This window comes from Oryctolagus cuniculus, chromosome 14 (assembly GCF_051225735.1).
Source record: "Oryctolagus cuniculus isolate XC-2025 breed Fujian yellow rabbit chromosome 14, ASM5122573v1, whole genome shotgun sequence".
In the NCBI taxonomy this organism is placed as follows: domain Eukaryota; kingdom Metazoa; phylum Chordata; class Mammalia; order Lagomorpha; family Leporidae; genus Oryctolagus; species Oryctolagus cuniculus.
The window spans coordinates 34,203,740-34,219,413 of record NC_142880.1 but is presented as its reverse complement, the minus strand read 5'-3'; the positions used below and the strand labels follow the sequence as shown (position 1 = coordinate 34,219,413).

Sequence of the window (15,674 nt, the reverse complement as noted above, 5' to 3'; positions counted from 1 at the left end):
TTTAAATCTACTAAAGCTACTCTGAGAGATACACATGTGATTATACTAGGAGAAAGTGAAATTAGATTCAAATTCATTGTTGGATATTCTAACAATGAGGGTAATTAAGGAGCCTGTGGAATATCTTCCTTATTCAGGCAGGTGATTAATTTTCTGGTATGAATTTAACTATTATTTTCAGATGATACCATTAAGTTAGTGAACTGGTGTGAAGGATTTAATTCATTATGGTGAAAAATTCTGTAAACATGATTTCTGATATGAAGCAATCCATTATTTTTAAAGACCCTGCATAAACAATAGATACATCAGCACAGACAAAAATGCACAGAGACCTGAATACAATCATTTTTAATTAATTTTGACAAAAAAGTTTATCTTGAGTCCAGCCTTCTACTGATTATTAGATCTTAAAAAAATTTCTATTTCTCTTAATACTGCTTAGATTTTAACTGAAGCAAATATCATCCTTAAAGAGAAATGAGTTATTATGCTTAGTCCATCAACACAATTTATCAAAGAAATGTGGTATTAGTTATTTTGCAGTTTTTTAAATTCTTTTCAACTTTTATTTAATAAATATAAATTTCGAAAGTATAAATTTTGAATTATAACAGCTTTTCCCCACATAACTTCCCTCCCACTTGCAACCATCCCTTCTCCCACTCCCTCTCCCATCTCATTCTTCATCATGATTCATTTTTAATTATCTTTACATACAGAAAATCAGCTTATTATGACTTACCTCAAATGGTAGAGTTAGAAACATACCAGGGGATTACAAATCAATCCCATCAGGGTGGCATGTACCAATGCCATCTCACTAGTCCCAGTGATCAATTTCTGTTCACAATTGATCATAATGATAGGACAAAGAGCCAAAGGGAGCACATAAACAAGACTAGTGTCTGCAAATACTAGCTGATAGAATAAAAAAGGGAGAGAATGATCCAACATGGGAAGTGAGATACACAACAGACCCATAGAATGGCAGATGTCCTAAACAGAACTCTGGCCTCAGAATCAGCCCTTAAGGCATGTGGATCTGGCTGAAAAGCCCATGAGAGTATTACAGGCACGGAAAGCCAAGACACTCTGGCGAAAAAAAAAATAAAACCTAAAGGAAAGATCTCCGCGAGTAAGATCCCAGTGAAAAGAACAGGTCATCAAAGAAGGAGGTACCTTTCTCTGAAGGGAGGAGAGAACTTCCACTTTGACTACGACCTTGTCTAAATATGATCAGAGTTGGTGAACTCAAAAGGCTTCCATAGCCTTGGCAACTCATGACAAGAGCCTAGGGTGATTACTGATGCCATAAACAAGAGTGTCAATTTGTTAAGTCAACAACAGGAGTCACTGTGCACTTACTCCTCATGTAGGATCTCTGTCCTTATTGTACTGTACATTGTGATTTAATGCTATAACTAGTACTCAAACAGTATTTTTCACTTTGTGTTTGTATGTGGGTGCAAACTGTTGAAATCTTTACTTAATATATGCTAAACTGATCTTCTGTATATAAAGAGAATCGAAATGAATCTTGATGTGAATGGAAGGGGAGAGTGAGTGGGAAAGGGGAGGGTTGCGGGTGGGAGGGCCATCATGGGGCGGAAGCCATTGTAATCCATAAGCTGTACTTTGGAAATTTATATTCATTAAATAAAAGTTAAAAAAAAGAAAATCAGCTTATTATACACTAAGTAAGGATTTCAATAGACTGCACCCACAAAGGCACACAGAGTATAGAGTACTGTTTGAGTAGTAGTTTTACCGTTAATTTGCATAGTGCAGTTTTCTTGCAAGTAATACTTTTATATGAAATTTTCTTCAACAAAAATATTTAACATCCCATGTGGGATGTTAAGGACCTATGGATCTTTAATAAAATTGATATTCATTTGGCACCATTTGTGTAGCACTAGTATTTATTTTACTTTCACTGTATTTTCTATTGCTAAGAATTCACAGCTGAGGTGGTGGCAGGCATTTGATACTATAGTTAAGTCATTACTTGAGATGCCTGTGTAGCATATTGGAAAGTAGGTTTGAATCCTGGCTCTGATCTCTGTTTCATTTTCTTACTAATTTATACTCTGAGTCTTTGTCACCCATAGAGGAGACCTGGATTGAGTTACTGACTCTTGACTTTTTCTCACTCAGTCCTAGCTTTGCAGAAACTTGGGGAGGGAATCAGTAGATGTGAGATCTCACCCTGTCACTCTGTCACTTTCCATCTGTCTATTTTCCTTTAAAATGAAATAAATAAGCAAAAATAAAGAGTTTCAGTTTAAATGAAGTGTTATGAGCATGGTTGGGCTGGGTTGTAGGGAGCAACTCTTCTTTTAGAGCTGGAGTATGGACTTACCAGTAGAAGAAATGTATGGAGGGTATTATGGGCACAATGACTTCTCATAACAAACTATTTGTTGCTATTTTCCCTCAAAGGGATGGATGGATCTACATTCTTTTTAGTCATCTGATTGATTAGTGCACTAACAATATTCATTGAACAAAAGGAGGATGATGAATACACACCCAGATGTCAAACTTATTATTTCAACCTGTTTGTCTGCATAATCATCTACTGAAATAGCTGCATAATAAGCCAAGAAAAGGAGGAAAATGGAACAATATAGAGTACTAATGTTACCTTTTTTAACATTAGGTTTGAAAAAGCAGATTTCACATTATCTATTCTGTAAGAGAAGAAATACAGCAGATATACTTTCAGACAATTAAACCTCAGATTGGAGGGTATGAGTGGCCTGGATAAAGTCATGAAATAAATGGATAGAAGATTCAATTGAGGATGGTATCATTTCAAATTCAGTGATTTCCAGTCTAACAGAGAATAGTAAGAGTATGGTAAAATTACATAATAGAATGGAATCGCAAAATATATAAATATAATGCATGATTAGAGGCTATGTAAGGTATACTTGAAGCCATGTTTTCACCCACATTCTCCATAGGAGGCATTAAGTTGTTGTCTGTTATTTGTATACGTAAGAAGCTATGGTAAGTTTCAACACCAGTTTCAGTGACGGGTTCATATTGGTGGGCTTTTCAGATTGGCCTCAACTGGAACTCTTCTTTTTCGTGTTCATTTTAATTTTCTACTCCCTAACGATCTTGGGCAACACCACGATTATTATCCTCTCTCGACTGGACCTTCGGTTGCACACACCCATGTACTTCTTTCTGTCCCACCTCTCATTCCTGGACCTCTGCTTTACCACCAGCACTGTGCCTCAGCTTCTGATCAACCTTCGTGGACTTGACAGGACCATCGGCTATGGAGGGTGTGTAGCACAGCTGTTTATCTACCTTGCACTGGGTTCCACTGAGTGTGTGCTCCTGGTGGTAATGGCCATTGACCGCTATGCAGCTGTGTGTCATCCACTCCATTACACAACCATAATGCACCCCTGTCTGTGCCAGACAATGGCTATTGCTTCTTGGTTGGGAGGCTTTGTGAACTCTCTGATTCAGACAGGACTGGTGATGGCCATGCCTCTCTGTGGCTATAGACTGAACCACTTCTTTTGTGAGATGCCTGTATTCCTGAAGTTGGCATGTGAGGACACAGAAGGAACAGAAGCAAAGATGTTTGTAGCCCGAGTCATAATATTGGTTGTTCCTGCAGCTCTAATTCTAGTGTCCTATGTACACATTGTTAGGGCAGTTCTGAGGGTCAAATCAATGGCTGGACGTAGAAAGGCATTTGGAACTTGTGGGTCTCACCTGCTGGTGGTTTTCCTTTTTTATGGCTCAGCCATCTACACATATCTTCAACCTATCCACAGTTATTCTGAAAGTGAGGGAAAATTTGTTGCTCTTTTCTATACTATAATTACTCCCATCCTCAATCCTCTGATTTATACCTTAAGGAATAAGGATGTGAAAGGAGCTCTATGGAAAATAGTAATGAGAGGCAGAGACTCAGGGTAGGAGGGAAAACCAGGGCCAGTAAAAGTTTCTGTATTAGCTCATTCTGTTCCTTGGAGGAGTTAGTCATTAACAGCTTTCAGTAGTTTTTGGAGTTTTAGTGTCTTCCATGATTGGGATTTGGATGCAGATATGTCTCAGGGCCCCTTCTATTTCAGCACCTAAGAACATTGTGCAGCAAAGAGTATTTCCTTGGGAATGAACTTGAGTAATGAATGTATTATTATAACATGTGGAGACTGGAGATGGATCCTAAGTAAGGGGGGAAGTGACAAAAGACCTAATGCAAACTGACAACTACTTTGCCAGTCAATGATTTCCAATAAAGTAACATGTAGATGGCACTGAACCCAAAACAGAGTATAGGATATGATCCCCTGTCCTCTCACATATCAAGGGTCCATTTCTCAGGTGTATCATATGTAATATTATTCTATGATACTTGGAGAAAATAAGATCATGAACAAAGTTACTTTATGAAGCAGACAGAGTTTTAGATATGAATATAATTTACCACTTGAAGAAAAAGGAAAAAATATTAGGGTGGCATTGAGTAAAAGGATACATCAACGTTTCATCAGCCGCACTGTTTCAGGCATGCTGTTGGGTGTCATGAACAATATAGTTTTCATGCAAGAGAGAAGAGAATACGAAAGGAAAAAAAACCTGACAAGTATCAATATAAAATGAAGTATGTTGGGAAGTAGAAAGAATAACAGCTATAAAAACAGCAAAAAGGATTCCAGTGTTCAAGATTGGTGGGAGACTCTAGAGGCACTCAGCAAAATTGTGAAGACAATGAATATCTAAAATTCTACCACTGTCATTTTATTCCATGAATTTAAATGACAATTTCACCTTAATGTGCAGGTGTCTTTATTAATGACCTTTTACTGTCTTGGAAGAATTCATGTTGAATGAATCATATTGTAATCCAGTAATAATAACTAGTATTTATTTAATATTTGAAAATATTATTTCATATATTCATCAATCCTTATAAATACATTATGATAATCAGTTCTTTTGTATTTACTATTTCTTCACCATGAAACTGAGGCTCAAAGAGTTTAACTCACTTTTCCAAATTCACTGTCACATATGAAGTGAAGCTGAATCTGGCTTTGTTACACTAAATTTACACTGTTCCACTACACTCTGCCAATTCTCGTTTCTTGAGAGTCAACTTTTATAAAAAAGACAGATTGAACACGAAAGTTGCTGAAGAAGGAAGGACTCAGATGTGAATTTTATGTTTCACATTTTTTCACCAGAGGATTATTTATTTCCTTTCATTAAACTAATGAATCTTGTAATAATTATCATTTCCAGAGATGTCTGTATTTTGTTTTTTTGTCATTGCTTTTTTTAAATTTTGAAATTTCTATGTATTTTCAATACTTTATTAAAATTTTTATGCATATCAAGAAATGTGATTAAATGTTTGATCAATGAGTTTGTCATATGATCACCCTCCTAACCAACACCAAAGAACAAAGCATTACTGCTACCTCAAGTACCCTCGTTATCCTCCCATTTCTTTTTTCTTTTTTTTACTTTTATTTAATGAATATAAATTTCCAAAGTACAGCTTATGGATTACAATGGCTTCCCCCCCACCATAACTTCCATTCCACCCGCAAACCCCCCCTTTCCCTCTCTCTCCCCCCTTCCATTCACATCAAGATTCATTTTCAATTCTCTTTATATACAGAAGATCAGTTTAGCATATATTAAATAAAGATTTCAACAGTTTGCACCCACATACAAATACAAAGTGAAAAATACTGTTTGAGTACTAGTTATAGCATCAAATCACAATGTACAGCACATTAAGGACAAAGATCCTACATGAGGCTTAAGCGCACCGTGACTCCTGTTGTTGACTTAACAAACCATTTCTTTTTTCTTAACATGTGAAACAAGAGTATATTGTGATTTACATGGTATGATTCAGTGAAGCAAAATTTATAATCATGTGTCAAATGATCTGACATCCATACAATTTTTATCCTCCCTGTATAGATTAACTACCACAAATAAGAGAAACAATGATATTTTTTTCTTTTTGGGTCTGCCTTGTTTCACTCAGCATAAATATCTCCAGTTGCTTTCTCCTGTGGCAAATGGCAGGATTTCATTTTTGTGGCCTAGTAATATTCCATTATATGCATATAACACATTTTCTACTTAAAATTAGTAGACATACAAAAATTGTGCACAATGGTATGCTGTGTTGTTTCATCACAGGTATACATTGTGTAGTGTCCATCAGGATAAAATATTATTTCAAATATTTTGCAATTCTTTGTAGTAAAAATATTCTAAGTCCTACCTTCTAAGTTTTTTTAAATAGAAAGATGTACAGTACATTAACATTACTTACAATCATCTTACTTTGCAACATAATCCCAGAACATCTTCCTGTTATCTAGAAATAACCTGGAATCTATCAATAAAACTTTTACAGCCTTCCCTCTCCACTTGCCTCCTCAGCCATTGTTAACCACCATTGTATTTTTTTCTTCTATGAGAGCAGTTGTTCTTTAGATTTGAAAACATGTAGTATTTGTCTTTCAGTGCTTTGCTTATTTTACTTACCATAATTAACTCCAATCTATCCATGTTGTTATATATGACATGATTTCATCCCCTTTTAAGATTTGTGTACTACAGTCTATTCATTGATGGATGAACACAGATTGTTTTCATTTTGTTAATGGTGCTGCAGTAAACATGGAAGTGCAAATGTCTATTATACAGATGAACTTCATTTCTCTTGGATATAGCCTAGATTGAGATTGCTGGATATACAGTAGTTGCATTTCCAGCTTCTTGAGGAAACTCCATAACATTTTCCATGGTGGATTTACTAATTTACATTCTACAAACAATGCATAAGTGTTTCCTATTCTGTGCATCTTTGTCAATATTTGTTATTTTTTGTCTTTTTATACTATTCAGTCTTAATGGTGTGAGGTGATATTTCAACATGATTTTGATTTTCATATTTAGTGATATTGAATATTTTTTCATGTATCTATTGGTCATTTGCACGTCTTTCATTGAAAATTTCTGTTTATATAATGCACATTTTAAATAAGATTATTATCATACTTTTGCTATTGAGTTATTTGATATTAACCACTTACAAGGTATAAAGCTTGCAAATATTTTTTTCCTCTTCTATAGGTTGTCTCTTCACTCTGTTGCTTCTTTGCTATGCAAAGGTTTTTTAGTTTGATGAAGTTCCATTTGTCCTGGTTTACTTTTATTAATTGTGATTTTGCTGTTTTATTCAGAAAATTATTGCATGTTTCAATGCCACAGAATCTTTTAAAGTTTTAGATTCACATTTAGGTTTTTAGTCCATTTTGAGTTAATTTGATTCAAGGGGAATCTAGATTCATTTTTCCACATGTGGATATCTAATTTTTTCAACACATTGTTTAAAAGACTCTCCTTTCTTTTTTTATTCTTTTCAACTTTTATTTAATAAATATAAATTCCCAAGTACAAGTTTTGAATTATAATGGCTTTTCCCTCCATAACCTCCTCCCACCCGCAACCATCCCTTCTCCTACTCCCTTTCCCATCCCATTCTTCATCATGATTAATTTTCAATTATCTTTATATACAGAAGATCGACTTAATATATATTAAGTAAAGATTTCAACAGTCTGCACCCAAAAAGACACACAAAGTATATAGTACTGTTTGAGTAGTAGTTTTACCAATAATTCTCATAGTACAACACATTAAGGGCAGAGGTCCTACATGGGGAACAGGTGCACAGTGACTCCCGTTGTTGATTTAACAATTGACACTCTTATTTATGATGGCAGTAATAACCCAAGGCTCTTGTCATGAGCTGCCAAGGCTATGGAAGCCTCTTGAACTCACCAACTCCAACCTTATTTAGATAAGGCCATATTCAAAGTGAAAGTTCTCTCATCCCTACAGAGAAAGGTACTGACTTCTTTGATGGCCCATTCTCTCTGCTGGGATCTCACTCACAGAGATATCTCATTTAGGTAATTTTTTCCCCAGAGTGTCTTGGCTTTCCATGCATGAAATACTCTCATGGGCTTTTCAGCCACACAGGATTCCTTAAGGGCTGATTCTGAGATCAGAGTGCTACTTAAAGCTATTGTCATTCTATGAATCTGCTGTACAGACTGCTTCCCATGTAGGATCATTCTCTCCTTTTAATTCTATCAATTCTTTGCAGGCACTGGTCTTATTTATGTAATCCATTTGACACTTAATCCTATCTTTTTGGTCAATTATGAACTTAAACTCATCACTTTAACAAGTAAGGTGGCATTGGTGCATGCCACCTTGATGGGATTGAATTGGAATCCCCTGTTACATTTCTAACTCTACCATTAGGGGTAAGTCCCATTGAGCTGTGCTGAACTGTACATCTCCTCCCTCTCTTATTCTTACTCTTATATTTAATATGCATCACTTTTCAGTTAAATAAAAATGACTAAGAATAGTTGTGTGTTAATTCACAATTATTCTTAGGTGTTTAAATTTAACTGAAAAGTGATCCCTGTTAGGAATTTGGAAAACATTATGCTGAGTGAAATAAGCCAATCCCAAAGGAACAAATACCACATGTTCTACCTGATAGGTGACAACTGAGCACCAAAAAGGAAACCTGTTAAAGTGAAATGAACACTATGAGAAATGGTGACTTGATCAGCCCTCACCCTGACTGTTGATGAACAACTTAATATGTTATCCCTCTTAGTATTTTTTTGTTTGTTCTACTTAATACTTTTGGTTGAATACTGTAATCAATACACAATTCTTCTTAAGTGCTGAAACTTAACTGAAAAGTGATCACTGTTAAATATAAGAGTTGGAATAAGAGAGTGAAGAGATGTGCAATTCGGGACATGCACAAGCTGACTTACCTCAAATGGTAGAGTTAGAAACATACCAGGGGATTCCAATTCAATCCCATCAGGGTGGCATGTACTAATGCCATCTCACTAGTCCCAGTGATCAATTTCTGATCACAATTGATCATAATGATAGGACTAAGAGCCAAAGGGAGCACATAAACAAGACTAGTGTCTGCAAATACTAGGGGATAGAATAAAAAAGGGAGAGAAAGATCCCAACATGGGGAAGTGAGATACACAGCAGATGTCCTAAGCAGCACTCTGGCCTCAGAATCAGCCCTTAAGGCATGCGGATCTGGCTGAAAAGCCCATGAGAATATTTCAGGCACGGAAAGCCAAGACACTCTGGCGAAAAAAAAAACCTACATGAAAGATCTCCGCGAGTGAGATCCCAGTGGAAAGAACAGGTCATCAAAGAAGGAGGTACCTTTCTCTGAAGGGAGGAGAGAACTTCCACTTTGACTACGACCTTGTCTAAATATGATCAGAGTCGGTGAACTCAAAGGCTTCCATAGCCTTGGCAACTCATGACAAGAGCCTAGGGTCATTACTGATGCCATAAACAAGAGTGTCAATTTGTTAAGTCAACAATAGGAGTCACTGTGCACTTACTCCTCATGTAGGATCTCTGTCCTTAGTGTGCTGTACATTGTGATTTAATGCTATAACTAGTACTCAAACAGCATTTTTCACTTTATGTTTCTGTGTGGGAGCAAACTGTTGAAATCTTTACTTAATATATGCTAAACTTATCTTCTGTATATAAAGAGAATCGAAAATGAATCTTGATGTGAATGGAAGGGGAGAGGGAGTGGGAGAGGGGAAGGTTGCAGGTGGGAGGGACGTTATGGGGGGAATCCATTGTAATCCATAAGCTGTACTTTGGAAATTTATATTCATTAAATAAAAGTTAAAAAAAGAATAATTGTGTGTTAATTAAAGAGTTCAACCAATAGTATTAAGTAGATCAAAAAAAAAACACTAAAAGAAGCAAGCTGTTCCTCGACACTCAGGTGAAGGCAGAACATATGATACTTGTCCCTTTGCGACTGGCTTATTTCACTCAACATGATGTTTTCCAGATTCCTCCATTTTGTTCCAAATGACCAGATTTCATTGTTTTTTTACTGCTACATAGTATTCTATAGAGTACATGTCCCAGAATTTATTTATCCAGTCTACCGTTGATGGGCATTTAGGTTGGTTCCAGGTCTTAGCTATTGTGAATTGAGCTGCAATAAACATTAAGGTGCAGACCACTTTTTTGTTTGCCAATTTCATTTCCTTTGGGTAAATTCCAAGGAGTGGGATGGCTGGGTTGAATGGTAGGGTTATATTCAGGTTTCTGAGGAATCTCCAGACTGACTTCCATAGTGTCTTTACCAGTTTGCATTCCCACCAACGGTGGGTTAGTGTGCCTTTCTCCCCACATCCTCGCCAGCATCTGTTGTTGGTAGATTTCTGTATGTGAGCCATTCTCACTGGGGTGAGATGAAATCTCATTGTGGTTTTGATTTGCATTTCCCTGATTGCTAGTGATCCTAAACATGTTTTCATGTGCCTGTTGGCCATTTGGATTTCCTCTTTTGAAAAATGTCTATTGAGGTCCTTGGCCCATCTCTTAAGTGGGTTGTTGGTTTTGTTTTTGTGGAGTTTCTTGATCTCTTTGTAGATTCTGGTTATTAATCCTTTATCTGTTGCATAGCTTGCAAATATTTTTTTCCCATTTTGTTGGATGCCTCTTCACTTTCATGACTGTTTCTTTTGTAGTACAGAGACTTCTCAGTTTGGTGTAATCCCAATTGTTAATTTTGTGTTTAGCTGCCTGTGCCTGTGGGGTCTTAAAGACTCCTTTCAATGTATGTTCTTAGCACCTTTTTCAAACATCAGCTGTCTATAGCACCTTTGGTTTACTTATTAAAGCTCTAATCTGTTATATTCATCTAGGGATCTATTTTCTTGCCAGTACAATACTGTTTAATTACTGTATCTTTTAAAAATATTTTAATTTGAGTGTATAATGCCTCCCGATTTGTTTTATTTTATCAAAATTTTTTGGCTCTGAGGTATTTTTTCATTACATACAAGTTTTTTTTTTAATTTATTTAATGAGCATAAATTTCCAAAGTACAGCTTATGGACCACAATAGCCTCCTCCCCCCACCCCACCGTGTCTTCCCTCCCATCCACAACGCTCCCCTCTCCCGCTCCCTCTCCCCTTCCCCTTCACATCACGATTAATTTTCAATTATCTTTATATACAGAAGATCAATTTAGTGTATGTTAAGTAAAGATTACCACATTTTGCTCCCACACAGAAACACAAAGTGTAAAATACTATTTGAGTACTAGTTATAGCATTGATTAAACACCTAAGAGTAATTGTGTATTAATTACAGAGCTCAACCAATAGTTTTAAGTAGAATATAAAATGCATCTTTTGTATTGTTGTGGCTTCCCCCCGACCTCCCTCCCTCCCGTGGCCCTCCCCTCACCCACTTCCTCTCCCATCCCGCCCTTCATCATGTTTCATTTTCAGTTACCTTCATATACCAAAGATCAATTTAGTATGTACTAAGCAGGGATTTCAACAGGTTGCACTCACACAACCGAACCAGGTAAAGGGTATTGTTCGACTAGTAGTGTTGTTTTTGAGTTTCATAGATAAACATATTAAGGACAGAGATCCTGCATGGGGAGCATGAACCCAGTGACTCCCATTGTTGATTTAACAATTGGCACTCTTATTTATGACGTCAGCAATCACCCGAGACTCTTGCTATGAGCTGTCTAGGCTATGGAAGCCCCTTGAGTTCACCAACTCTGAATTTGTTTAGAACATACAAGTTTTACAAATATTTATGTAGCTTTGTAAAAATGTCTTTGGGGTTTTGAGAAGTATTGCATTGCTTTGGGCAATATGCATATTTTAACACTTCTGATTCTTTAAATGCATGGACACATGATCACTTTGAATTTCTTTATGTCCTCTTTAATTTATTTCACCAATGCTGTATAGATTCCATTGTGGAAATATTTCACTCTCTAGTTAAATTTGTTCCCAGGTTTTCTTTGGAGTCACTGGAAATGGTGTCTGAATGCCTTTTCAGATGAGTCACTATTGGTGTTATAATAAAACAGATTTTACATGTTGACTTTGTAACTTCCAACTTCACTGAAATTGCTTATTAATTTTAATAATTTTAATAATCTCAAGAGCCATTTGTTTTCTGTCTGTATAAGATCTTGTCATCTGTAAAAAATGACAATTTGACTTCCTCTTTTCCCACATCCTTTGTTTCTTTCTCTTGCACAATTGCTCTAGCTAGGACTTCCTATAACATGTTGAAAAAAATTGTGACAGTTGATATCCTTAACTTCAGATCATAGAGAGAAAAAGTTTTGATTTAAAATCTATTTTATCTGATAGAGTTATGACTACTTCTGCTTTCTTCAATTTCTTTTTAGGGAATATCTTTTCTTTTTTTAAAAAAATTATATTAACAAAAAGAGAACAGACCTCATGTATTTCCTCAGTACAAATCTGAGACTCTAACCATAATGCCCTCCCTTCCCTTCACTCTGCTTGAATCCCTTTATTTTCTTTCTTCCTTTCCTTTTATTTAATTTTTTCAAATACACAATTCCAGTCAATAATCACTGGTATAATGCAAACTGAGCATGGTATTCAATAAGTGAGAAGTAGAAAGCCACAGTTCTACAGGACTATAAGCAAGAGCTAGAAACAACAATTAAATCAGGAAATGTCCCTTTTGTTCCTGTACATTTTTGTATACTATATTTTTTGTTTTTCTTTCTTTTTTTGTTTTGTATACATTATTAATTACCACACATCAGATTATATATATATATAATATTTGTCCTTTTGGAACTGGCTTATTTCAATAAGCATACTGGTTTCTACTTGTATCTACTTTGCTGCAAAAGACAGGATTTCATTTTTTTTTGTGGCTGAGTACTATACAATTGTGTATATGCATCACAATTTCTTTATCAAGTCATGAGTTGATGGACACCTGGGTTGATTCTGTATCTTGGCTATTTTGAATTGGGATGCAATAAACATGGGGTTACATATTATTCTTTCATATGCTGATTTCATTTCATTTGGTAAGATTCCAAAGAGTGGTATGGCTTGGTCTTAGGGTAGATCTATTTTCAGGTTTCTTTTTGTTGAAAGCTTTTATTTAATAAATATAAATTTCATAGATACAGTTTTTAGAATATAGCAGTTCCCCCATACCAACCCTCCCACCCTCACTCCCATCCCACCTCCTGCTCCATCTCCCATCCCATTCTTCATAAAGATTCATTTTAATTATCTTTATATAAAGAAGATCAACTCTATACTAAGTAAAGATTTCAACAGTTTGCACCCATACAGACACCCAAAGTATAAAGTACTGTTTGAAGACTAGTTTTATTGTTAATTCTCATACTACAACTATTAAGGACTGAGGTCCTGCAAGTGGAGCATGTATACAATGACTCATGATTTAACAATTAACACTCTTATTATTTTCTTTTTTAATTTAATGCATTCATCCGAGGTTCTTGTCATGGGATTCCAGGGCTATGGAGGCCTTTTGTGACCATAGACTTCGTCGGTATTTGGACACAGCCATAAGTAAAGAGGATGTTCTCCTCTCCCTGCAGATAAGAGTGTCTCCTTTAATTACCCTTCCTTTCTTCTGAGGTCTCACAGAGATTCTACATATAGGATTTTTTTCCCACAGAGTCTTTTCTTTCCATGTCTTAGATGCTCCTGAAGGCCTTTCAGGCAGACCAGGAAGCCTTATGGGTAGATTCTGAGGTCAGAGTGCTATTTACTGTGAAAGTCATTATAGGAGTCTGCTGAGTGGACTGCTTCCCATGTTGGTCCTTGCTTCCTTTTTTTAATTCTATTATTTTTACTGGATACTTGATGTTATTTATGTCATCCCTTTGAAACTTAGACCAGTCTATTTGTTGCCTTTAATATTTAATATGATCATTGTAACAGTGAAGATGGTGTTTATATCACTGATTCTTATGGGTTTGGATCCCTGTGATTAGTTCTTAGGCTGTACCCTGAGAGCTAAGTCCATATGCTTGTATGCAGAACTAGACTGTTTTACAGTTTTAGACACCTTCTCCATCTCTTATTCCCTCCCTTGTTTTTAACTGGGATCTTTTTCCAATTGCTTTAAAGTACATATAATTAACTCTATGTTTCATGGAGAGTTCAGCATATAGTGTGAGGTAAAGAGATGAGAGAGAGAAAAAAAGAGAAAAAAGAAAGAAAAAAAAAAAACAACTGACAAAACGAAACCAAAAGGATATACACAGTAAAAGTAACAATAGTTAACTGTCTCTCGACAACCAGGTAAAGCGTTCTTGAGAACATTATCTGTAAAAGTGACTATTTTGCTTCTATAGCTTTCATTTTAGCTGTACTGTTAATTCTCCCATATCAGTGAGAACAAATGGTGTTTGTCTCTTAGGGATGGGTTATTTCACTAAGAATAAGGTTTTCCAGCTTGCTCCATTTTGTTGCAAAGAACCAGATTCCATCCTTTTTTACTGCTGTGTAGTATTCCATAGTGTACATATCCCCCAAATTCTTTTTCCAGTCTTCGGTTGATGGACATTTAGGTTGCTTCTACATCTTAGCTACTGTGAATTGAGCTGCGATAAACATGGAGGTGCACATAGTTCTTTTGTTTACAGATCTAATTTTCCTTGGGTAAACTACCATTAGTGAAATGGCTGGGTCATATGGTAGATATATATTCATATTTTTGAGGTATCTCCATACTGTTTTCCACAGTGGCTTTACCAGTTTACATTCCCACCAGCAGTGGGTTATGGTGCCCATTTCGCCACATCCTACCAGCATTTGTTGTTTGTTGATTAATGTATGAGGGCCACTCTAACTGGGGTGAGGTGAAACCTCATTGTAGTTTAGATTTATAGTTCCCTGATGGCTAGAGATCCTGAGAATTTTTTCATGTGTCTGTTGGCCATTTGGATTTCCTTTTTTTTAACTTTTATTTAATGAATATAAATTTCCAAAGTACTGCTTATGGATTACAATGGCTTCCCCCCCATAACTTCCCTCAAACCCGCAACCTTTCCCTCTCCCTCCCCCCTTCCATTAACATCAAGATTCATTTTTGATTCTCTTTATATACAGAAGATCAGTGTAGCTTATATTAAGTAAAGATTTCAACAGTTTGCACCCACATACAAACACAAAGTGAAAAATACTGTTTGAGTACTAGTTATAGCATTAAATCACAATGTACAGCACATTAAGGACAGAGATCCTACATGAGGAGTAAGTGCACAGTGACTCCTATTGTTGACTTAACAAATTGACACTCTTGTTTATGGCATCAGTAATGACCCTAGGCTCTTGTCATGAGTTGCCAAGGCTATGGAAGCCTTTTGAGTTCACCAACTCTGATCATATTTGGACAAGGTCGTAGTCAAAGTGGAAGTTCTCCCTTCACAGAAAGGTACCTCCTTCTTTGATGACCTGTTCTTTTCACTGGGATCTCACTCGCGGAGATCTTTCATGTAGGGTTTTTTTTTGTTTGTTTTGTTTTGTTTTGTTTTTTTTTGCCAGAGTGCCTTGGCTTTCCATGCCTGAAATACTCTCATGGGCTTTTCAGTCAGATCCGCATGCCTTAAGGGCTGATTATGAGGCCAGAGTGCTGTTTAGGACATCTGCTGTGTATTGATTACATTATTCAACCAAAAGTATTAAGTAGAACAAACAAAAAAATACTAAGAGGGATAACATAT

General features: G+C 36.1%; 1 protein-coding gene across 1 annotated transcript; it reads left to right on the top strand.

Annotated features, from left to right (window-relative positions):
- Nucleotides 1–2,932: 2,932 nt before the first annotated feature.
- On the top strand, nt 2,933–3,951 carry LOC127492847 (olfactory receptor 2Y1). Its single transcript, XM_051853903.2, has one exon. It carries the CDS (start codon nt 3,016–3,018, stop codon nt 3,949–3,951), a length of 936 nt encoding a protein of 311 aa, XP_051709863.2. The 5' UTR covers nt 2,933–3,015.
- The last annotated feature ends 11,723 nt before the right edge of the window (nt 3,952–15,674 follow it).